This window comes from Lethenteron reissneri, chromosome 16 (genome assembly GCF_015708825.2).
Source record: "Lethenteron reissneri isolate LAM-NWPU_2019-01 chromosome 16, ASM1570882v1, whole genome shotgun sequence".
Classification (NCBI taxonomy): domain Eukaryota; kingdom Metazoa; phylum Chordata; class Hyperoartia; order Petromyzontiformes; family Petromyzontidae; genus Lethenteron; species Lethenteron reissneri.
In genome coordinates this window covers 689,342-714,099 of record NC_083794.1, presented here as the reverse complement: position 1 = coordinate 714,099, position 24,758 = coordinate 689,342, and the positions used below count along the sequence as shown (strand labels likewise).

General features: G+C 46.2%; 1 protein-coding gene across 2 annotated transcripts; it reads left to right on the top strand.

The window, feature by feature from the left end:
* The first annotated feature begins 1,313 nt into the window (after positions 1-1,313).
* Positions 1,314-23,259, top strand: NAAA (N-acylethanolamine acid amidase). Of its 2 annotated transcripts, none has more exons than XM_061552146.1 (12): positions 1,314-1,484; positions 3,819-3,892; positions 7,340-7,583; positions 8,268-8,432; positions 8,868-8,994; positions 11,383-11,473; positions 12,132-12,208; positions 13,663-13,835; positions 14,751-14,813; positions 17,608-17,674; positions 19,460-19,488; positions 20,319-23,259. In XM_061552146.1, the coding sequence occupies exons 3-12, from the start codon at positions 7,354-7,356 to the stop codon at positions 20,392-20,394; spliced, it is 1,098 nt and encodes a 365-aa protein (XP_061408130.1). In that variant the 5' UTR covers positions 1,314-1,484; positions 3,819-3,892; positions 7,340-7,353; the 3' UTR covers positions 20,395-23,259. The 2 variants fall into 2 exon arrangements, with proteins under 2 accessions (XP_061408130.1, XP_061408128.1); XM_061552144.1 differs by having other exon boundaries at positions 3,819-3,925.
* The last annotated feature ends 1,499 nt before the right edge of the window (positions 23,260-24,758 follow it).

Here is a 24,758-nt window from a genome sequence, read left to right as displayed (position 1 = left end):
TGGTGCAAGTGCCGCTAAAGTACTGTGCCGATGAAGGTCGGGACGGCACACGGAGCACATCTGGTCGATCTGCATCTCCCTTTGTCTCTCTGGGGCCGTCCATAAATAACGTCACTCACCCAGGGGGGGGGGGGGGGTCAGACATTTGTGACGATGTGTGACATGGGGGGGGGGGGGGGGGGTTGAGAAATGTGACGTCACATCAAAATTCGAAACTTTAAATAAATATAGACAACACGTTCTACTTAATTAAATATACTTTATAATAAATATTTTCTCCTACAACATCAGAGTGCAGCGCCACATTGAATACGCACTACAATGACAATAGTTTAAAGCGATTTGAAGCATGGTTTATTTGGGGGGGGGCAGAGCTTTGTGATGTTATATTTGGGGGGGGGGGTCTGAATTTTTGTGACACCGTGTGACGATGGGTGGGGGGGTCAAAAATCGTCCAAAATCGCGTGACGTCATTTATGGACGCCCCCTCTGCGTAGACAAGTTTATGTTTGAATCTCTGTCTCTGAAATATTGTGAAGCCAGACACAGAGATGCGTGTTTGTCTGGCTTCATAAGAACGTCATCCCCGCCGCTGCACTTAAATATATATATAACATTTCCATCGTGGCGTCTCTGGAATTGTAGGAGCTGCACAATTTCCAAAAAGAGGTGAATATGTATCAATACCACGCACGACTCTCAGGCGCTAGAACGTTAGGGGCCGTCCATAAATGACGTCACGCGATTTTGGACGATTTTTGACCCCCCCACCCATCGTCACACGGTGTCACAAAAATTAAGACCCCCCCAAATATGACGTCACAAAGCTCTGCCCCCCCCCCCAAAATAAAACATGCTTCAAATCGCTTTAAACTATTGTCATTGTAGTGCGTATTCAATGTGGCGCTGCACTCTGCTGTTGTAGGAAAAAAAACATTTATTAAAAAGTCTATTTAATTAAGTAGAACGTGTTGTCTATATTTATTTAAAGTTGCGTATTTTGATGTGACGTCACATTTCTCACCCCCCCGTCACACATCGTCACAAATGTCTGACCCCCCCAGGTGCGTTACGTCATTTATGAACGGCCCCTTAGGGGGAGGTGCCACAACCCGAATAATGTGTCCTCCAAAATTAATTCATCGCTCGTTAAGCGAGACGCGCCTGGAACTTCCATCACCACCACCAACCACGGCGTTCTGGGTCGTCCCCGGCCCAGTGCCCTCCCCTGGTGATGAGACGGCGGTGGGCGAGGGGCCCTTGCAGCGGCAGCAGCAGCAGCAGCGCCCCGCAGCGGCAGCGGCCCGCACTGCAGCAGCGGCAGCGGCGGCCCGCAGTAGCAGGGCCGCACTGCAGCGGCAGCAGCAGGGCCGCTGTGTCCGCGGTGGGGCAGCATTGACAACTCGTCTCCTGCGCAGGGCCGGACCCGCGCGCGTGTTGGAAGCGAAGGCGCCGCTGTGGAGTGGCCCGTGGACTCGTCTCAGGTGACGCCTATGGATAGGGGCCCTATGTGATGTATAGGATAGGGGCCCTATGTGGTGTATGGGATAGGGGCCCTATGTGATGTATAGGATAGGGGCCCTATGTGGTGTATGGGATAGGGGCCCTATGTGGTGTATGGGATAGGGGCCCTATGTGGTGTATGGGATAGGGGCCCTATGTGGTGTATGGGATAGGGGCCCTATGTGGTGTATGGGATAGGGGCCCTATGTGGTGTATGGGATAGGGGCCCTATGTGGTGTATGGGATAGGGGCCCTATGTAGTGTATGGGATAGGGGCCCTATGTGGTGTATGGGATAGGGGCCCTATGTGATGTATGGGATAGGGGCCCTATGTGGTGTATGGGATAGGGGCCCTATGTGGTGTATGGGATAGGGGCCCTATGTGGTGTATGGGATAGGGGTCCTATGTGGTGTATGGGATAGGGGTCCTATGTGGTGTATGGGATAGGGGCCCTATGTGGTGTATGGGATAGGGAGGGGCCCGTGTGTGATCTCTCAGGGTTATACCTAATAAATGAAACTGAAACTGAAATCTATGGGATAGGAGCCCTATGTGGTGTATAGCATAGGGGCCCGTGAGTGGTGTATGGGATAGGGGCCCTATGTGGTGTATGAGATATGAGCCCGTGAGTGTTCTATGGGATAGGGGCCCGTGAGTGGTGTATGGGATAGGAGCCCGTGAGTGGTGTATGGGATAGGAGCCCGTGTGTGGTCTATGGGATCGGGGCCCGTGTATGGGATAGGGGCCCGTGAGTGGTGTATGGGATAGGAGCCCGTGAGTGGTGTATGGGTCCGCCTATCCCCGGGATGGGATGGGAGCACACAAAAGCGCAAGGTCTTCTCAGGCACAGTCATGCCCTCCCTCTCCCTTCTCTCGGCTTGCTAAACGTGAACCTCTCTGAAGCAACATCTGCACCGGTTTTAAACGTTCAGGCTGGCCTGCCTACTATATAACCAGGCTGAATATTGAGTTCACAGCTCCTTGAAGAATCTGGACACGGTCCTATCAGTGAGCTCCTCCGGCAGGAGAGGATGCATCGGCTGGGTCACGGATCCCGCATGCCCAGCCAACGCGTGTCCACGCAGCTTCTGTTTGGCCGGATGGAGGGGGATAAACGGGCGCGGCACGGGCTGGTGAAGATATGGTCCGATGCGGTATCGGCGCCTGTGGAACTCAGTGAATTTGCCAAAGACCGGTACGAGCGGTGAAGGATCGTGAAGGATGCTGCTTGGCAGTTGGAGGCAATTGCCCTCCCTCAACAACGGAGGGCAGGAGGAGCGATATTCACAACGAGTTGAAGAGCCTGGTGGATAAAACGCAGCAAGTTGGGGGGGGGGGGGGGTGGCACGTGCCCCTCCAATGATCCGATCGAAATCCATAATTTCGATCGGATCATTGGGGTTTATTAGTAATAAATTGCCATTTTGCAACCCCCACTGCCACTGTGTAGCATATTATTACGTGCCAGGGACTCTATGAGATGATAGGACAATAGTCTGAGTCCATAATTGGCAATAAGTTACGGCAAAGCGGTTATAAGTGACTCAGAATTGTGCGCAGTTACGTAAAGAAAGTACACGACTTCCCTGAATGCATTCACCTTCAGCGAGCGCGATGCCGATCACACGACGCGGTTCGATTCGATCCTCGATCGATGGCTGCGCCATCGCCGCACACGCGTCGAATAAAAAGCGAGGGACAAGTCCTTACTTACTAACAACTCCTCTATCATTTTTCATTGCTGGAGGGGTTGCCCCCCCCTACCGGAAAATCCTGGCTCCACCATTGGGTGGGACATCTGTCAAATCATTTTGATCAATCAACCCATGCCACCTGGGTTTGTTCTGCAACCTGCCAGCGAGCCTTCAACACTTCACGTAACCTCCAAGTGAACCTAACCTGGCACAAGCGCTGTGGTAATGCCACTGCTACTTCGTGGCGAATGGCAGCTGGTTGTGTGTGTGTAGAGTTTATGCTCCCCTTGTTCTGCAGAGTGTGTGTGGAGTTTTTTCTCTCCCTGTCCTACATGGCTTTCCTCAGGATTCTCCGGTTTCCTCCCATAGCTAAACCCCATACAGAATGTTACTGATTTTGACCAAAACATCCCAATGCTGAAAAAATTACCTGCTAACTACTGAATTGTGATTACAAAGCAGCTGCAACATCGCCGCCTACTGACAAAACCTGGCAGGCCACTCCTGGAAAAGTTTTGATACTCAGTTGAGGCTCTCCTCGGTAAACAAGCAGAGTAATAATGATAATCTCATGACAAATCTCCACCGCTGTCGTAAACACGCCCTGTGTGCGTCAACAGGGCAGAGTCTGACCTGCAAGTCCACCACGATCAGCAACACGATCACCCGACACCACTGCTGCCCGAGTGCCAAGGTGACTGCTCCCGAGCCGCTGCTGCTACACACGGTGGGTAGGACCCATGTCTACCGCACCTCTGCACCTACATTACAGAGACCACAGTGTCCACGCACAGCAATCATGATCGTGTTTCTACAGACTGTACTGAACACGATGTTCCAGCCACGGGTAAATCTTGGCACACGAGACATACCAGACAGATTTGCTTCATCTCATCTGTCCTCTTTCCAACCAATCGACACACTGAAGGTCACAACACGCTTGTTCACTCGCTTGCACACCTACCCACCAAATCACACACCCACCTACTCATTCCTACTTGCGACACTGCAGGTCACAACACTTATCTTGCTGATTCTTCCCTCCACTACTGCACGTCGGAATTACATCCCACCGTCTCTTTTCTCATACTCTTGTAATATATTGCACAATTAAAGAAATGTGTTAAACTAATACAACGATCATAGTGCTGTTTATTGCTGGCCACTTGACGACATAGACCGTTTGGTCCTGTGTTTGGCATTGAACCAGCTGTGTTTAACAATATAGTGTGTGTTAGGGTAGCGAGCAGGTTACTGGGACACGCTACAAGGTAGGCCTCAACCGTGGGGTCTAGCAGCGTTGACCGTGCTAACCTCGTAGCTACGAGTCCTGTTCGAGATGCCCCATGTTGTCACTGTTGCATTCATGCAATCAGACTCTGGCTCTGCTGCCACAGGAAGTGATGCTGTGTTCACATGCTCGGCTTTCATACGAAACATAATGGAACATTTTGAATGCCGGTGTCGGAGTCTTCTCCTACATTAACATTAGCTGCCCTGCCCATCTCTAAACCTTTATAAACAGCTCTTTGATTATATACTCTTTGGTTTTTTCGGTAAAGTCACATACGTATGAAATAAAATAAATCACGACGTTTCGGGCGCAACACAAGCGTCCATCATCAGGTGGTAAAACATGGTTTGCTGCTGATGGAGACTGTTTTAAAAGGTTTGAAATGGGTGTAGCCCAAGAGTCATAAAGAAGTGACCGGGGCTAGTGATGTTAATGTGAGAAATTAGCATGTAACTACAATCTTTGGTTCTTTCGGTAAAGTCACGTAGGTATAAAATCAAATAAATCACGATGTTTCGATTGCAACACAAGCAATCATCATCAGGTGGGAAAACCACAGCAAGAATTTTTTTTCTGAAGTGGGAGAGACAGCTGCTGTGGTAAGAGGTTATATAGATAAAAAAGGGGGAGGGGCTAGGAGGTAGAGAGGGGGGTGAGTGTGGGGTAGGGGAGCGCTGCGTGGACGCTAGGAGAGGGACGTGAGGCTGGGGGGCGGGGAGTGGGCGGGCTGGAAGTGAGAGGCCGAGAGAGCTGGGGATGCGGAAAAAATTACTAGTACCCGGTAGATATGAAAGACAACAAGCATAAAGCAGTTAGGGTTTTACCTGGTTAATAACATCCTTCCAATAATTGCTCAATTTGTATCCATCTTCTCGGTTGAAGTGATGTCTATGTTTATATATCTGGATGGCTTCATGAACAAACCTTTGATAGTAGCCCGAAAGTTTTCAGAGTAACTTGGTTTCGGAAGAAAAAAAAACAATATAATGCGAGCCCACAGCGTTATAACAATGGTCAGCTACGGCAGAGGTGTTGGTTCTGCCGTGTTTCAGATCTGCCTTGTGTTCGCAGGTACAACTCAGTTTGCAAACTCAAGGATATTGCATGTCAGGAATGACACCCTTCACAGATGGGATTAGATTTTGATTTAAAGCTTTCGTGACTGCAGAGATTCATATTCTTGGTTCTTTCGGTAAACTCACGTATAAGGGAAATAATAATAACATTCTCACGACGTTTCGACTGCAACACAAGCAATCATTATTTTATTATTTCCCTTCTACGTGACTTTACCGAGAGAATCAAGAATATAGATGGGATTAGATCACGGATTTTGTGTACTGTATTGAATCGGACCTGGATCTTGTGTTTGCTTAAGATTTTGGAAATATTTTTGGTAACGCCTGCTATGTATGGTAACATGATGGTTTTGATTGGCTTCTCAGGGGATTGTTTCTCCATGGTTGGAGAAACAGCATTGCGAATAATGCGGTCCGAGTACCCATTTATCTTGAGGGCCTGGTGTACGTGTTCCAGTTCACTGGCGAGGTGGTGTTGGTCAGAAATGCACTGGGCCCTATGGTGTAGTGTTTTGATAAGGGAATTCTATTGTGCCGGATGGTGGTGGGAATCAGGTTTCAGATAGGAATCTGTGTGGGGATGATTACTCAGTTTGTACCCATCATCACGTTTGAAGTTATGTCTGTGTTTGTATATCTGGATGGCCTAACCAGAGTAGGTACATCAGGATTCAGTCCATGTTGGACTAAGTCTTCAATTATTGCTAAGGTGTCCAGTACAGGAACTTTGGTGAACAGAGAAACTACATCAAAGCTGATGAGCAAATCATCCGGGACAGTGAAATGCCTTTGATTAGAGATGCCCTTGATTGGATTCCTGCAGTCACAAAAGCTTCAAATCTAGATTAGCATGTAACTGTAAGATAGGAAAGTGGCCTACTCGACGAGGGCATGGACGTGGCTATGTTAATGTGAGAGATTAGCATGATGTTAATGTGAGAGATTAGCGTGATGTTAATGTGATAAATTAGCATATAACTGTAAGATAGGAGGAGAGCGGCCTCCTCGACTAGGGAGTGCAACCCAACGGTTGCAATCCAAAGGGCCTGTGAGTATGAGAGTGCAATCCAAAGGCATGAGAGTGCAATGCAAAGGACATGTGAGCATGAGAGATCTAAGAGAGAGGCATAGAGAGAGAGACACATAGAGTCAGAAATAACAGCTCACATAGGCAGGTAGGATGGAAACATCGCAGTCAGTTAATACTTTACCTGGTTAATAACGTCCTTCCAATGATTGCTCAGTTTGTACCCATCCTCTCGGTTGAAGTTGTGTCTGTGTTTATATATCTGGATGGCTTCATGAACAAATCTCTGAAGGTAGCCAGTAGGTTTGCAGAGTACCTCAGTCTTGGAAAAATCTTTGATTGGTGTAGAGCTACTGCCAGTGTCGGAGCTTTCTTCTACAATAACATTAGCTGCCCCGCCCATCTCTAAACCTTTATTAACAGCCTGCCCTCAGAGGCTAACCTCCCTGTTCCTGATGACGACCGCTTGTGTTGCCACTGAAACTTCGTGATATTTTAATTCACTTTATTTTTATTATTTTATTGTAATTTTTTCTATCTACGTGACTTTACCGAAAGAACCATAGAATACGTTTAGTGAATCAATAAGAATGCAACGCAAATTTAAGGATGTAAATGTCTGGTTCTGTGGTCTTCATGCCATTTTCTGTAACGTTTCATACATTTTCAGATCTGTGTTATACATTTTATCGTTTTAATATAAACCCAAACTCTTGATCTGCCATTGTATCTTCCATCCAGCTGAAGCAGTCAAGATGCAAGGAAGATTTGCATATCTACTTTTGCTGTGGTCTCCCTGGCTGCTATCTTCTGGACAAGCGGCTACCCATTTAATGACGATCCCTACCGCAACCTCCACCACCACGGGGCCTCCCCTTCCACGCTTCACTGTCAACTTGGATCTGCCGCCGTCGGAGCGGTGGAAGGATGTCGTTGCACATTTTGACCTTGAAATGATTCGGTCTCATTCTGCCAAGATAATTGCGTGAGTATGCAAGTTGATGATGTTATTTTGTGTGTGGCATCGTGAGATGATGCTGCTACGCGTGACATCATCTCCTCGTGCGGCTTGGATCGTAACATTAATATCGGTAAGGAATCACTTTGGAGGACAAAAGGCGAGTTATAAAGTGTTGCGGAATCTATGCATGGGTTAGAGTTTTCTTCCCCGTGTTTTAGCATTGTACAATACACAACAAAAACATAGACTGCTGTTAAAGAATAGTAAGGTTAATTACTTTTACCAAAAGAACCAAAGAGTTTATTGCTTTATTCACTTATTTCTTAATGTTTTGTATTTGTTTAAATGCACAAAATATTTATTGGTAATGATTTGATTATTAGTTCTGAATAATAAGTGATAGACTTGTAAAGACACTTTGGAAGGGAGAGGATTGTTAGTCACACTTTGTTATAAGGCAGTCTGAGTTGCATTTGTTGGCTTCCTGGATGTAAGAATTTGCAGCTTGATTAAAATGTGAAATTAGTATTTGTGAAAAAGAAATGTATTGCTAAAAGCAAAACATTTGGGTTTTAAAAAGACAATATAGTTTAACCAGCCTCGTGATATCATCAGTCTGGACTGTAGTTTTACAATGCTTTGCTTTTATATGGTACTAATAATTCATATATATGTGTGTGTGTCACTTGCTTGCTGTGCGTGGTCCAGGGACAATGTTCCTGCATGGGTGAGACCAGTTGTCAGGAAAGTGGCTCGGGAATTGGACCGTTTTTTCCCAATTCCCTTTGCCGAGGAAATTCGAGGTTTATCTTCTCTCTTGTCGATCGACCTAGGTGACATGGTCATACTTAATATCTTCAATGAATTCAAAATGTAAGTCCTATTTGCTTTAAACATATACACTTGGTTTGCTAATGAAAAGCATTGAACTGCTAGTTTGTTCACAATATTTTAAGATAATACCCATTGCAAAAACTGTTTTTTTTTAAAAAGATGCACACTGTTTGTACAAAAGCTCTCAAACTTGTATAGACCCCCAGCTCGACAAGGACCGAATGTATGGATATTTTGTTGTCGAGACCATACATTCTAGAGTCAGCCGTCACGATAAGCTTGCACGTGGCTGTGTGTTGTTTCAGGACATCTATTTGTTTCCCAGCCTGCACCAATATTTTCTGTTGTGATGTGTTTTCACATTATTTACAGAATGGAAAACTTATCTTGTTTAAGCATAAATGTCGAGAATCCTTGCTGTGTGAATGTCTCTATCGCTCTTTTAGCACTCAAATTGTGGTTTGTTTAAGCCAGGTTCTGCACGAGTATAGTGGCTCAGGACACTGCTGGGAATATTTACCACGCACGCAACCTCGACTACCTCTACACAGATTTCCTGCGGAATATCAGCGTGGACATCGACTTCACTCGTGACGGAAAGGCAAGGACCACGCGCTTTCATAGTGTTCATTTCAACTAGTTTAGAAGAGTAATCTAAATGTGTGTTGGAGTTGGCAGCTGAAGCCACGTGGGCTGTTTGGCACACATGCATACGATGAACCAACCTGATCTTGTCTCGACCACACAAACACGAGTTGATCAAATGTTTGCGCACTTGTGCGTTGCGTGTTGCTATGCTTGTGCCAGTTGACACGCTGGACACCCTTGTTAGCGAGATGTTTCACCTTAAGGGATATTCGAGGTAAAAAATGTTAATGGAATAAAATTAACTAAAAGTGTTTTTCAAGTAGATTTGAAGCTTTCGTGACTGCAGGAATCCATACTCTTTGGTTCTTTCGGTAAAGTCACGTAGGTAGAAAATAAAATAAATCACGACGTTTCGATTGCAACATAAGCAATCATCATCAGGTGGGAAAACCACAGCAAGAAAAAAAAATGTTGCTGTGCTTTTCCCACCTGATGATGATTGTTTGTGTTGCAATCGAAACGTCGCGATTTATTTTATTTTATACCTACGTGACTTTACCGAAAAAACCAAAGAGTATGGATTCCAAGTGCACGGTTTTGGGGAAGAGAAATTAAATCACGAGCTTTCAAATGACACCTAATCCATTTAAACTGGTATAGCAGTCTCAGAGGAGTTCTAGATTTGAAGCTTTCGTGACTGCAATGATTCATATTCTTAGGTTTTTTCGGTAAAGTCACATAGGTAAAAACATTAAAAACATAATTATAATTTCAACCGTGATGACGGTTACAAACTGAGTAATCATTGGAAAGATGTGATTAACCATGCAAAAAAGATTTAACTACACTTATTTGCCAATCTTATTTGACAGACAACCATCACAGTTTTACCATGTCTAGTGGTGGTCTCCCTGTCACAGGTTGAGTCACAAACCGCACCTCTCCATAACAAAGGCAGTCTATTCTTAGTCTTAAGCCTCACCTTACCATATTAATAATAAGTATGCGGCCCTTGCCCCACCACCTTCTTCAACCATTATATAAACGGAGTGGTAGCTCCTGCAATCTCTCATTTACTTGATACAGCTGTCGTGGCTGTGACGGTACCACCTGAAGACGGAAGCTTGTGTTGCCTCCGAAACGTCGTGATTTTTACTCAGAGGAGTTCTCTAGACAACTATCGTTACATACGGAAGAATGCTTTCCAATAGACGCTGTGCTGCATTTAAAACTTAGCTTGCCATGTGACCCTATCATTACGGTGCTCAACTCACAATAGGAAAGGTTGTGAGTTAAAATCCCGGTCAAGGGTTGCCTCGGTGAATCACTTCTCTCATCGGTGTTTGGGATAGGAATGTTCATAAACGGCTGAGGGTGTGAACATGAACCGACTGTGAGAAGGGAGAAAAAATGTACTTAAATGTAGTATGTATGCTCACAATGTACATACTGTACTAGGGGTGCACCGAATACTAGTGTTTCTATACTGCCGAACACCAAATTAGATGTCTTGCTGTACCCTAACTGAAACTTAGATGGTGAATTTTTATAGATGTGGTAAACTCCTAAGTTAAAAGTGAACTCCACTTACTTCCCCTGTAAGGTCGTGTGTATTTCGATTGGTGAAACAAGGATAACTTTCGATCTCACCTCGACATTGCGCCAACACATGGGGCCCCGCAGTGGTGAGATGTTACCTCTCTCGCCTAGTGTACAGGGGGTCATGAGTTTCATCCCAACCCTGACACCTGCAAGTACGGAGTTCTCCCTGTGGTCACGTGGATTTTTCTCTGGGTCCTCGAGTTTTTTCCCTCCACATTTATAAACATGCATTTAGAGTATTTGACTGCTTTAAATTTCCACATGATAAGCCGCCACTTCATTGAGCTATCATTTGTGTCCAAGTCTCTTCTAACACAGAGCTAGTAGCTCAGTGGACATTACCTGGTAAGAAAGTAAAAATATGAAATGGACCCAGATTCCCTTTTACAAGAGTGAGCTGACAAAGATGCAAAGCAAGAAGACAGGACAGATGAACATCGCAAGGCTTTTTCATTTGAGTGAAGTGCTTGGTATCACTGTGGCATCACTGTAAGCTCGCTGATGTTATTGGATGTAACCTTTTGCGCTTTTGTCAAGAAGTGACTCACGGCTGAAGAATGAATGCCAAGCCACTGTCCAGCAACATCAGCGGCAACACTTCGCGGTTGTACCCGAAATGGCACAGAGAGCTGCACAGCAGGACAACCATGACAGCCTACCCAGAGTTTTGTTGTGATTTCACCTTGGCGTTTGTTAATTTCCTTTAAAAAAAATACTATCCACGCATATTTTGATTCAGGTTCAACGTAATTGGTTATCGAAGAATTACTGTCGCGTAACCTAACATTATTTTTTGCAGGTTTCGTTTACAGGGACGACATTTGTTGGCAACGTTGGAGTGGCAAATGGCCAGCGACCTGACAAGTTCACGCTGTCTATCGATGCAAGAGGTCAGTGCATTGGGCTTTCACATCAAAGACCATAGATGACAGTTTCCCGTATCGAATTGGGTGTAGTAGTGCACACTTTAATACTTGTCGAGTCTCAGGGAATGCAGCATTACATATTTTAAAAAATGCTCATTCTCATCCTGACCACCAGCTTAAAATAACAGAATGTATGGCCATGTTGTCGTTGAGACCACCAACTCAAAGAATTAAACAAATGTGGCCATCCCAGTAGATAGGAGTGAAACAAAGAAAACAAGCGGAAACTGGTTTTGTAAAGTCTGCCTCTGGGAACAATACATGTGCAGTCCCCACTTCCACACGCCTGTGTAATTAATATGTAATTAAAGCAAACATTCATCCACTAAACACTAATTCTCAATATTTCTCTTTTACCGCCTTTCACCAATAAATTAATTTAGCAATTTACGTAACTTACAGACACTTTATTAATCCACTGCTGGATGAAGGCATACCCATGCCCGTGTCCTCTCCACATTTGGCTTCATGGGTGCAGGAGGTTTTCTGGGTCATCTCAAAGTTTGATTCTCGTTGTCTCTCTGCTGTGAAAGTCTCACAGTTCGCTTGCGTGTTCCTTCACATTGCCTCTCACCCCACGGTGAATCTCGCTGCCGTGGGAACACGTGCGTTGGTTGTGAAGACGGCGGTTCATGGTGGGAGAGTGCGATCGAGGCTCTGCTGGGACGTGGCCACGTCGTCACCTGGCTCGTGCGCAGCGTGAGTGCCGCCAACCCGCACGCTCGGTGTGCGGCGTTGACGTGCTGTTGCCCTGAGTGGCGCTGCTCCTCCTGCCTGTGTGCAGTCCAGGCTGTCGCCTCATCTGTCACCATCAATGGTCTTTGGCAGCTTGGCCTTGTTTGTTCGAAGGAGGAGGTCTCCTATCATTCTCTGCATGACTTGAGGCCACTTTTTTCCTCTCTAGGATCTGGAATTGCCTTTCCCCCATCATCTCTCTCTCTCTCTCTCCTCCTTAATTACAGGGACAATACTGATTTAATGCATAGACTTTCGCGACCAACATTATGATTCGTAATACATTTTTGGATCCGATCGCCACATGAGTAGAGTAAAATGTATATCGTAGACCCTCCTCCACCCAACACAGCTAATTAATACAGTTGTCACGTGATGAACAAATGTGCCAGTGTATCACTGCTTCATCAGCACCACCACTGTGTTGGACAGCGATCCACACACACTATTGGGGTCGCCCGACGTTTTGCTGATAGGAGGGTTTACGACACACATTTTACAAACACAATCTGACCCAAAAATTTATTATGAATCATGAATACTGATTTATTCACATTTGCTCGGTTTGGTAAAAACTTAGTTATTTGCGACCATCTTTGTGCTTGTATGGTTTGGTTATGAGTCTGAGTTGGTAAAGGGTGCTATGTCGCACTTCTTTCACACCGTACATAACCGGAGGTGTGGGGGAAGGGCAACAAATTAAACACAAAGCAGTTTTAAAGAATCGAGTTTGTCAATCTAGATGATGATTTAAAAGTGCGTAGCTCCAGTGGCTTCCTAATATCGGAAGGAAGAGCATTCCAGATGGCTGCAGAAGCGTATCTGAAAGCGCGCGATGCAGTGACTGTCTTTGTTTGATGGCTAGCCAAAATGCCGCTGCGAGGATGACCAGAGTTCGCGTGATGGTTTATGCCTCCCTGCGACGCGCGATGACAGCCCCCTCGTGTGTGTGTTGTGTGTGTGTGTGTTGTGTGTGTGTTGTGTGTGTTGTGTTGTGTGTGTGTTGTGTGTGTGTGTTGTGTGTGTGTTGTGTGTGTTGTGTGTGTTGTGTGTGTGTGTTGTGTGTGTTTGTTGTGTGTGTGTTGTGTTGTGGGGAGCGGTAGTGTAGCGGTTAGCGCGCAGTGCTAAGACCCCGGCGACCCGGGTTCAATTCCCGCTCAATGCCAACACCAGTGACGAATATCTGAACCGGTCCCGGGCCTCCCCTAGGTCGACTCAGCCTCAAATGAGTACCTGATGCGATGTGTAAACATCGCCACTAGGGAGACAAGGGCGGCCGGGCGTGGTGTTGGCCACCCACCCCCTCCTGTTGCCGTGCCGGCCTTTATAGGTGCTCACTAACAGCACTTGCCCCTACAGTCTGTTAAGGCTATACGGGGGATCTTTGTCTTTTTTGTTGTGTGTGTGCACGCATGTAGACTCTGTCCACAGCCACAGACTTCAAGTCTGCTGTGGTGGCTCTCTCCCACCCCCCTCTCATCTCAAACACGTACTTCATCGTGGGGGGTGTGAATCCCGGTGAGGGGGCTGTCATCACTCGTCGCAGAGAGGCTGCCGTGGATACTTGGTTCCTGCAGCCCCACCAGGGCATGTCAGTAACACATGTAACATGCGTGTCACCGATGCTGCCATGCAAAGTTGTCTCTTAAAGATGTATTGGAGGCTTTCCTGGGTAAACAAACAATAATAATAATAACTTATAATGCTTCATAATTGATGTGTGGCTTTAGCGCATGTTGGTGGGGCCGAATCGCTCCCGTTAATAACCCTCCATCACCTTACACAGTCAAACTAATATTTGCGTGTGCAAGCGTTTTTTCAGCTCACTGGTGAGTTCACGGACAATCCTCACAAACATATTTAGCAGTTAAATACGACGTTCACGTGAAACTGCGCCAAGCATCGTCAGGATAAGATCCGGAAAGTCAGAGCAACCAAGCACTTTAAAATGCGATGTTAACCATTGCGAATTCATGTATTCAAATGTTATTGTAATTTATCTTGGGCCAATGATTAACATTACATCTGCAATGTGTTTCACCTTACAAAGCATAAGACCAATAAACAGGGTTGCATATGATGTTCATCAGCATAGCATTGTTTGCTGGTCTATGCAGTATATTAAATAGTTTCAGCCCAACATCTATATTACGCTCTCATGGTATGAGTTTCAAATTGAATTACATTCTCTCTCAATGTTTATTTTGTGTGCACCTATATTTCTGTGGCAATATTGCACCAAGTTCCCCTTCACCTGTATCACTCCGAGATTTGTTGCTGGCCTCGTTTGACATCTCCCAACAATTTAGTTCTCATTTATTTAATTCATTTTTTTTACCTACGTGACTTTACCAAAAAAAACAAAGAGTATCTCCCAACATATTCATGCACTGCCCTTTTACCAGTGCGCAGCTGGGTCAGAGCCTTCCCACGCCATGCGGGTCCTGAGGGCATAGCAATAAATGTTTCTGCACGCTGCCCTCTGCATGCCATGTCCGTGTCACAGATGGTACCTCGTGGAGACGAACTACGATCACTGGAAGGCTCCTCCCGCACGCGATGATCGACGGTGAGCATACACAGAGCACAATCTCGCGATGTTCTCGGATATTTGTTTTGCACATCGGTTATCAGTTTGCTGCACAAAGAGACATTGCTCAGAGTAACACGTGTCACATCTTTAGCATCATAATGGTGAAATGAAGGCAGCAGCCACGGTGGTGTCACGGTTAGCTCACTGGCCTTGTAATTGAGAGGTCGCTGGTTTTATTCCATCGTCTGGTGAGGCAGTTGAACCTTTGGGAAAAGTTTCTTAAATCTGCCGCATTTCACCCAGCAGTCTAAATAGTTACACCACAAAGCTGGTGGGGTGGGGGGGGGGGGCTAAAATGTGGGTACAAACACCTCTTCCAAGACGTCTCGTCAGCAAAGAGTAGACTAAGTACCCTTCAGTGGGTATATACTATATGAGTGAACCTTTATTGGGCAAACAATACAAACTTTACCTGATATCTATTTACAGTGTAGTAGTGAGTTTACAAGGTTTTGGGGAAACTTAAGTTTATCCTAGAGGGCAGTCCGTCCTTACAGATGGGATTATCTTCCCCAATAATGATAGCAATAATAATCACATTTTATAACGCTGTACAAAAATTATATATATGGGCTAAATCCTAGTTATTACAACGATTTAGTTAATGAAAACCCGAAGGAAAAACAACTTGAATAACAAATCAAGAAATGGCATGGGGACCCCCTCCCCCACCCTATGAAACAAGGGGGGCACGCAGCACAGCACAGCTGGTAAACAAACAGCTGCGGGCCACCGTGTGCCCCCTGTCGCCACGAGACGCATATTAATCAATCAGTAAGCGAACATTTTGCTCGTTTTGCGAACAAATTGGTCGAAATTCAAATTGCTCATAATAGCGAATTCTTGTAGAAAGAACTTCGTTAAGCGAGACTTCTGTATACAGATACTGTATAGGAACCCCCCTCTATAAGTTGCTGCATTATGCGTTGTTTCGCAAATAAACATTGCTTATTAATTTGGGAACATATTTCCTTATAAGTGTAATGTTTCGCATACGTGTTCTTTTTCAAAATTAGGCAAAAAAGGAATGTAAATGGTGAGAACAGACTGTTTTGGTATGTAATGCAGTACTCTACGCGCCGTAGTACGTACCGCTGGAATGCCTCCATGTGCTCTGCCTCGGTCTGCCATTCCGCCATTGTGTGTGTTCGGTCATTGAGCAACGTTTTAGATAGAACTACAGCATAAGGTGAAAGTTTTTTCAAAAGTACAAAGGGCTTAGAAATACGAGTGCAAAATACACAGCGAATGATGATCGTGGCTCTGGCAATAAAAGGAAAAGGAAAATGATTAATCTCGAGATAAAATTAGAAGTTTTGAAGCGTTTTTTAAGCTGGTGAATCAGGTGATTTAAGCATTCGAGTTAATGCCGGGAAAGTCCTAGAATGTGCTCAAAATGTGGCACCTTTAACTGCCACTAAAATAACTTTTTTAGCAGCTGTGGAATTCTAGAAAATATGTCTGGATTAAAGATCAAAATCAGGGTAACTCTTCAACCATTTATGATAAGTTTTAACTAATTATTTGTATTATTAGTTAAAATGTGTTTACTTAATCACGTGCATTTTTGTACATTTCATGACACTTAGTCATAATTTTGTTTCTAGAAATGTCAGGAATGCAACCCCTGATTTTAACATGTCTAATGGAAATGAAGATTTGCTTTAAGTAATGAGTTCAGTAGCATTTCCCAGGAACACATTCCTTACATATTGCGGGAGATTCCTGTACGATTGTTCACCCAGGAAAGCCTCGCTGAGTCTCAAGATCCCTTTGTAGCAGGGTCCTGCCAAGCTTTTGCGACAAATGCTTTGTGATTCCCCGTCAAGTAAATTGAGAGTATCTTTTGAAAATGTGGCAAATTGTCACCAGGACACAGGAACACTGGCCGGATGACGTTATTAAATCTTCAACATCCAGCTGGGCTGGATGGTGCGTATTTTAATAGTTTGTTTTTCATTGAAACCGCAACACAAACACAATGGAGGTCATACAAATTCGCATGCGGGAAACATGTGCACGGAAGCTGCACTCTCTGGGCGATTCTCCCCTGAGTGGGCGCCGGTTAGAGTTCACCGAGTTCTCTTCCCTCCAGCGGTCGGGTCAATGATTGCGAGCTGGAGATTCAGAATCAGAATCTTTGTACTGGAGGAATCCAATGAGCTATGACGCTCTTTTTCGCAAGATGTACGGTAAGATTAACAAGGGTAGGGAGGGGGAGGGGAGAATGAGGATGGGGGGTGTATAACCAAATAAAGAAAAATAACATCATAAAAAATAATAACATCTGATTCTGCGTTTTTCCTTCCTGGGAACAACAGTCCCTCAGAATGTGATAGAGTAGCTTGGCGTCTACGTCCCAGTCCGCCTCTCCAACGCCCGCTCACTGATCATTATCTTTCCTCATTCCGTTCAGGTACTGCGTGTTATACAGGCTTCTCAAGGAATGGGGTCCATATTGCCTCGTATGCCTGTTCCCTGCAGCTTTGAACTAAGGTGCTCCATCAGTGCCAAGGCATTTAGCAATCTGTACCAAGCTTATTTAAATTGTTACTCTACCCGCACCGATAACCGGGGCGGCCCATTGGAGTTGACTGCAAACCTCTGCAAATAAGCGGCAAATGTACCCCTGCTGGGTTACGTCAACGCCCCGATATATAAAATTAAACGTTAATACTTTGCGCTCTTTTACACATATACATAAAACTTACCGATGTGGTTTATAAATCAACATTCGGCACTAATCTTGCACAAACCCACGCCCTTGCAGGACTCCTGCCATGAAAGCTCTCAACAGTACCGGCCAAACCAACATCAACCTCCACTCACTCCTCAAGGTAGCGCACGGCACGTTTGCACATTATAATTGTTGTTGTGTCTCGGCCTCGCTGTCACCCCCATCCTTGCTTGAGTGTGCGTGTGTGCGCTGCTTGCGATCGCCGGAGAGAGTGAGGAGCGTCTGCCATCAACCACCGCCGCCGTCGCCGCTGCCCGAAGTCGCATGCAGCGCGTGGAGTTTAGAGGCCGACCGAAACTGAATTTCTGGCTTCGGCCGAAAAAGAAACCAGACCGCAAGTAAAAAAAATACTTTCGGCCGAAACCGAAACTATGCCGAAAGAAGCCATTTGCCAACTTTCGGCGCCGAAACCGAATTTCGGTCGGCCTCTCGTGTAGATTGTGTTGTGTTACGTGTTAATGCGAAATAAATAGTGTTGCTCCCAAGGTAACGTCTGCGACTCAGCTGGACTCACATGCGCTACCCACTGCTGGCCTAGACTACCTCTAGTCCACCATCGCTCCTTTTTTGACACTCTTCGATGCTCACCCGTTTTTTAACTCCTCTCACAACCTCCTCCACTCTGTCCACTGCTGGCCGAGACTACCTCTAGAAATAGTATACTTTATCCACTGCTGGGCTAGACTACCTCTAGTCCACCATGCCTATTGCATGCACTATCCACTGCTGGCCTAGACTCCATCTCTATAGGATGCTCTATCCACTCCTGGCCTAGACTCTTGTGCCCCACACCGGCAACGTTAGTGAGTAAGTCCTGCTCACGCTGCTGGAGTGTGTGCACATTGCGCTCACCACAAGCGCACAGACACACACCCCGGCAACGTGAGTGAGTAAGTCCCACTCACGCTGCTGGAGTGTGTGCACATTGCGCTCACCACAAGCGCACAGACACACACCCCGGCAGCGTTAGTGAGTAAGTCCCACTCACGCTGCTGGAGTGTGTGCACATTGCGCTCACCACAAGCGCACAGACACACACCCCGGCAACGTGAGTGAGTAAGTCCCACTCACGCTGCTGGAGTGTGTGCACATTGCGCTCACCACAAGCGCACAGACACACACCCCGGCAACGTGAGTGAGTAAGTCCCACTCACGCTGCTGGAGTGTGTGCACATTGCGCTCACCACAAGCGCACAGACACACACCCCGGCAACGTTAGTGAGTAAGTCCCACTCACGCTGCTGGAGTGTGTGCACATTGCGCTCACCACAAGCGCACAGACACACACCCCGGCAACGTGAGTGAGTAAGTCCCACTCACGCTGCTGGAGTGTGTGCACATTGCGCTCACCACAAGCGCACAGACACACACCCCGGCAGCGTTAGTGAGTAAGTCCCGCTCACGCTGCTGGAGTGTGTGCGCATTGAGCTCACCACAAGCGCACAGACACACACCCCGGCAACGTGAGTGAGTAAGTCCCGCTCACGCTGCTGGAGTGTGTGCACATTGCGCTCACCACAAGCGCACAGACACACACACCAGCAACGTTAGTGAGTAAGTCCCACTCACGCTGCTGGAGTGTGTGCGCATTGCGCTCACCACAAGCGCACAGACACACACCCCGGCAACGTGAGTGAGTAAGTCCCACTCACGCTGCTGGAGTGTGTGCACATTGCGCTCACCACAAGCGCACAGACACACACACCGGCAACGTGAGTGAGTAAGTCCCACTCACGCTGCTGGAGTGTGTGCACATTGCGCTCACCACAACCGCACAGACACACACCCCGGCAACGTGAGCGGGACTTACTCGCTCTTGCCCTAACAGGCGACAGAACTGTCATGGAGGGAGTTGAGTTTTCACATGCTTTCATTTCTATTTCAGGTGCTGTCTGTGAAACCAATTCTCAATAAGTAAGTACATGCAATGGTACTTTAAAATAATCTCACAATGATGCACCACTACGAGATGTATTTTTTGAAGTTGTGGCTTTCTTAATGTCTAACCATCCGTCCTTAGACACTTTGGACGTGTTAATGAAACGTACAAAACCACACAGATTACCAATATCAGCATGAAAGTTTCTGCAAATATTGGTAACAAAATACGTTAAAAATTTCGATATTTTAATTATAAATTAATGGTGCATGCTGAGTGGAAGTGGGGTGTTGGAAGGTTTTAAAAATGAATTCAAGTCTTGTAAATTACAAGGAAACCTATGACAACAGATTAGCACGGTTGGCTACGTACAATGCGAACGAAGTTCAACATACATACAATCTTTATTTTAAGTGCCAATATCGCCCTCAATAAAGGAGTGCATCGGTGCACATTACAACAGAATGGCAATGGGACAGGCAGCACAAAGCAACAGGGATGAAGATAGAAACCCGTCACCACCTCAGCGGCTAACACTGACTGAGAAAAGTAAATTTCAACCGCCCAACGAGTAGCATGAGAAAGATAAGTAATACATAAAATAAATAATAAGTAAAGAAACAGAAAGAGTTCAGGCCGGAAAACGAAATTAACAACACATATACGCGCATTGCACACATCAAAGGTTTGGAGGGGTGTTTAGATAGAAAGGGTCCATTGCCAGAAATGTCGCCTATCATACATTTATATGGCCACAGTATTACTGATGAATGTGTCGAGTTCGTGTTGTTGCTGGTGCTTGTGCACCACTGCCAAGGCGGCATCGCCAAACCTGCCCTCGTTGACCCAGCGTGATGCCCCGCAGCTTGACGGTGTACACGACGCTGATGTCCGCTGCCCAGCCCCAGCGGTACCGCTCGCTAAAGCAGATGGCCCCCTGAAGTCTCCGGCAGCCGCTGCGCGAGACGGCCACAGCGAGATGCGGCGCGGTGATGGTGGAGAAGAGAGGCTCCGCTACTGCAGGGACGGCGAAGGAAGGAACGTATAAAATGAAAGATGCTTTTCGTTGTCGCGGGAGACGCGTGGTGACGATGGCCTTGTTGGTGGAGGCTTGAGCAGAGTAATTGAGGGTTGGGGTTCTGGGTGGATGGTTAAAAACACTCAATTTATAACAATAAGCGACAGCGGAGAGTATGACATTTGCTAATGTTCCCATGAGTGCATGTTCCAGAGTCTGCACGCCGGCTTCTTGGTGACAGGGAATTACGAATTGCCTCTCAGCGATATCGTAGTAATAATCACGTTTACACAATGTGACAGTTAAAGCATACAACTGGCCAATTCTTTTATAATTCTGTTAGGGTTGACAAATCTAAACATTGCACTGGTTTTATTAAACTGTGAGCTGAGTATGATCGCTTTTGAATAAATTTGAATTATTTTCTCTCTATCAGCATTTTACCTCTGTAAATTGCGACAGCTCCCCCCCTCCGCCTCCTCGGATTATCCGACACGCACCCCTCTCTGCCGTTACATTTACTTACAAATTCCATCCCTAGCCCCGCCCACTTACCCTTGGCTGTACCCACCACAAACGGCTATAACCCTTGGTTGTAGTCGCCCTCTCGCTACATTTCCTCCTCAGCAGTCCGCCTGCTGTATATAATTTTTTCACCCGAAGACGATGGCTTGTGTTGCTATCGAAGCGTCGTGATTTATTAGTATTTTTTTCTACCTACGTGACTTTACCGAAAGAACCAAAGAGTACGAATTCCTGCAGTCATGAAAGCTTCGAATCAAGAAGAAATATAATTTTCAAATGTTTTCATATAACCAGTTTTTAAACTGGCATATGAATAGTTACCCATTAGTAGCTACTGAGTAACAGACACACCCTTAAAAATCCAAACTGTGTTATGAAACAAATTTGTATGAAGAGTAAAATGATACAGCTGGCACGTTGCATTATGGGTAGGACTGCTGTAGGAAGGACAATGCAATGATGCTCAGCATTATCACTTAGGGATGCGTTGTTGGACCCAATTCACATTTCAATAGGGTTAGAGAAGCTGTAAAGAAATGCCACAATCAAAGTTATCAAAGGGACTGAAGAGCGGCTCATACCTTCCAGATGTACCAGTGCGCCGTGGACAACCCGGAGCGACCCATCCCACGAGCAGCTCTCAATCCCAAACCCAAAGTCGCACCTCATGCGGGGGCCGGCCAAAGCCCTCAATGCGAGCTCCTTTCTACGCCGACAGACAGTGGCGGGAATCATGGGACACCACCACCGTCTCGAACGAGGAACTCGCTACCGACTCCACACTCTCTCTCTCCCCAGTAGAGAGTGGTCAACCATAAACTGTCATTTACAGGTGTGAATTGTTTCCTTGAGGCAGGTGCTAGCCAGTGACCCCAGAGTGTAAAGGAATACGAGTCCTCTCCATATATGCAGCTCCGAGAGGCACGATGAGTCCTAAGGAAGATGAAACCGGTCGATAGTTGTCCGTTTCAAAGGTGCCTGTTGGGACGGCCACATTTTCCCAATGCTTTTTAGTCGGTGGACTAAACGTCCAAATGGCCATTCGTTATTTTTTTGATATGGTGGTCTGGACGAAGAGGCTGAGAGCGGCTCTTGCACTTGCTCGCGCAACTTGCTGCGTTGTTGCGCCCTGTTGGAGTGGGCGCACGGGGATGCAAAGCGACGGCTGGGAGAGTCCCGGCGCCGTGCCGGGAAGCAGCGCTCAGCCTCCGGGGGCTGAGGGGCAATCCGACGTGCCCACGCGAAGCGACCGGGAAACAATTGGCAGGGCAATTCACGTTTACAATATCCTCCTGCCGCACGTTTGGATTGTTCACAGTGGCCCATTGAAGTTTATTGTTCGAGTTTTACTGGAAGGTGCTAAATCGTTGTACTCTACAGGAATCCAACCTGTACACAATACCTCTAAAATCACTATGGCCTTGCTAAATGACAGTGTTGTGCAACGGTTGCGAACGTGACATTCATAAATAGGTCGCCTACATTTTCGCTGAGGAAACTGGGAGCCGGGTAATGTGAAGGCTGCCCGGCTGCTGTGCCCCATCTCGTGAGTGAATCCATCTGTCCGGAGCCCAGCCAGCCGGTGCGTTCTGCCCAAGGCCACGATTTTCCTCGTGGTTTGGACGATGCCATCAACCAGCGTGCGTTCTCTAATCCACGTGCTCCTATTTCTGACTATCCGCGTAATTCCAAGCATTCGTCTCCATTCTTCTTTACACAACTATCCAGTCTGTGTTCGATAAGTCGTCTTTCGTTGATGAGCGTGTTTCTGAACCAAATGTTATGGCGGCTTGTAAACACTGATTAAACACGTTATGATTTGGGTAAATCGCTACGTTACCCTTCATAGCAATGCTCTTCATTCTGGTCTTCCGAAGAAATTAATAAGTAAACTGCAACCAATTCAGAATGCAGCGGCACGTGTTCTGACGAAAACCAGAAAGAGCACCCACGTGACACCCATTTTACTATCCTTGCACTGGCTGCCAGTCAGTCAAATAATTTATTTAAAAATTATTCTATTGGTTTTTAAGTCGTTGAATGGTCTGCCACCTGTTTTCAAGTCTTCCATGCTTTTTAGATATGAACCAACAAGATCCATCAGATACTCTGGTATTGGTCTATTAGTCGTCCCAAAGGCCAGGACCAAACCCTAGGGAGAAGCAGCTTTTAGTGTTTACACTCCTCGCCTGTGAAGCAGCCTGCCAGGGGATCTGAGGGCTTCAGAATAATTAAGCACTTTTAAAATAAATCTAAAAACTTACTTTTTTAAACTTGTTTTTAATTAGGATGTTCTTCATGTGTTCGTTTATTATGTCTTTGCTAGAAATTTGTTACAACGGGAATTTATTTTGCCTACAATTTCACTTTTATTGTTCATGCCTATTGCAATTTTTTGCACGATTATTGCTAAGAAATACAGTTTGATTATCAAGTGCAGTGTTCCAAACTTTGGCCACGAAAAGGGGGTCTCGAAAGGTGGCTGTTTATTGTGGAGCAGTTTGCGAGATCGGCAGAAAGAGGAAATGAGGATGTAGAGCTGAAAATTATACACAAGCGACGGTTTCTCAGTAACAAAAAAAGTGTTCCAATATATTGCAGGAAATACATTTCCTGAGGAGACAAAAGCATCTGATCACTGCTGAATACGATATTCTATTTTCCATAACTTCAGTTACAATAATTTCCCATCAGCAGAGTATGCCTTAATTCTGCATGATCTTCCCACTGCCTCTCAGATCACCCCACGTTTATGCCAACCTGTGGCCATGCTGATCTGGGAGTTCCCTGCTATGAGTGTAGGGTCACCACCTGTTGGCATGTGACCCGGACAATCCTTGAATTGGCGTATGTGTTCGGGTGGCGATAATTGTTTTGTCCACGAGGTCTGGTACCTATGTTATGCTGAATTATATTACAGTAAACTGCACGGTTTTTGTATATATATTCTGACTGACGAATATGTCTGGGTTTGGTTTGTGGGAAAGGTGGCATTTCTACATGAACGCCAATCACGTAAATACGCGATCGGCACGATGTGTGTCCTTGTTGTGTCTGTCATGTTTTTTTCACCATGTTTTGCAGAGGAAATATTACACCGTTTTATTTACAAGATGTATCTTCCAATACATACGTGGACAACGCCTACCAACAAAACTAACTTCGGTTGAATGTGAGATGTTAGCCCGCGCGTAGCCAGGTAAGAGGGCTGTGTCCCCTCGGCTGCTCTTTGTGAGTGGTGCCTGGCCGTGTTACTTACTCCATTATAGTCTCATGGCTCTCTACACCCTACCGTTCTCCTGTCACTAATTTATTGGCTGAAAAAGACATTGGCAAAAGTTTCACATTTTGCAGCAAGCTTTTTAAATAGTAAATTAAACGTAAACTCGTGGTTCTTATCCTTGTATGGTGGCCTCCCAATCACGATCAGTGGACACTGCGTCCCAGGCCCCTTTGTGGCACCTGCACGACACGAACCACATCGATCCAACTGCGGTGGCCGTCCTCTTGGGCGCGTTTTCTCCTTGGCCTTCCACTCCGCCGCAAGTCTCGACCACCTCCTAACCGTGATGCGTCCTGCCCTAAATACTAGCTTTCCTACCCGGCTTCACCCGGGACTTGGATTCACCACACCCGGCCGCCTTTGTCTCCCCAGTGGCGATGTTCACACCACAGCAGTTACTGGTTTGAGGCTGAGTCGACCTAGGGGAGGCCCAGGACCGGTTCAAATAATCGTCACTGGTGGTGGCCGTGAACGGGAAT

Excerpts from the sequence above, each read along its gene's own strand:
- NAAA (XM_061552146.1), top strand. The coding sequence starts at position 7,354 with ATGCAAGGAAGATTTGCATATCTACTTTTGCTGTGGTCTCCCTGGCTG. Across the intron at positions 13,836-14,750 it reads CTGCAGCCCCACCAGGGCAT|ATGGTACCTCGTGGAGACGA; the intron begins GTCAGTAACACA and ends TCCGTGTCACAG. Across the intron at positions 19,489-20,318 it reads GTGAAACCAATTCTCAATAA|CTTGACGGTGTACACGACGC; the intron begins GTAAGTACATGC and ends GATGCCCCGCAG.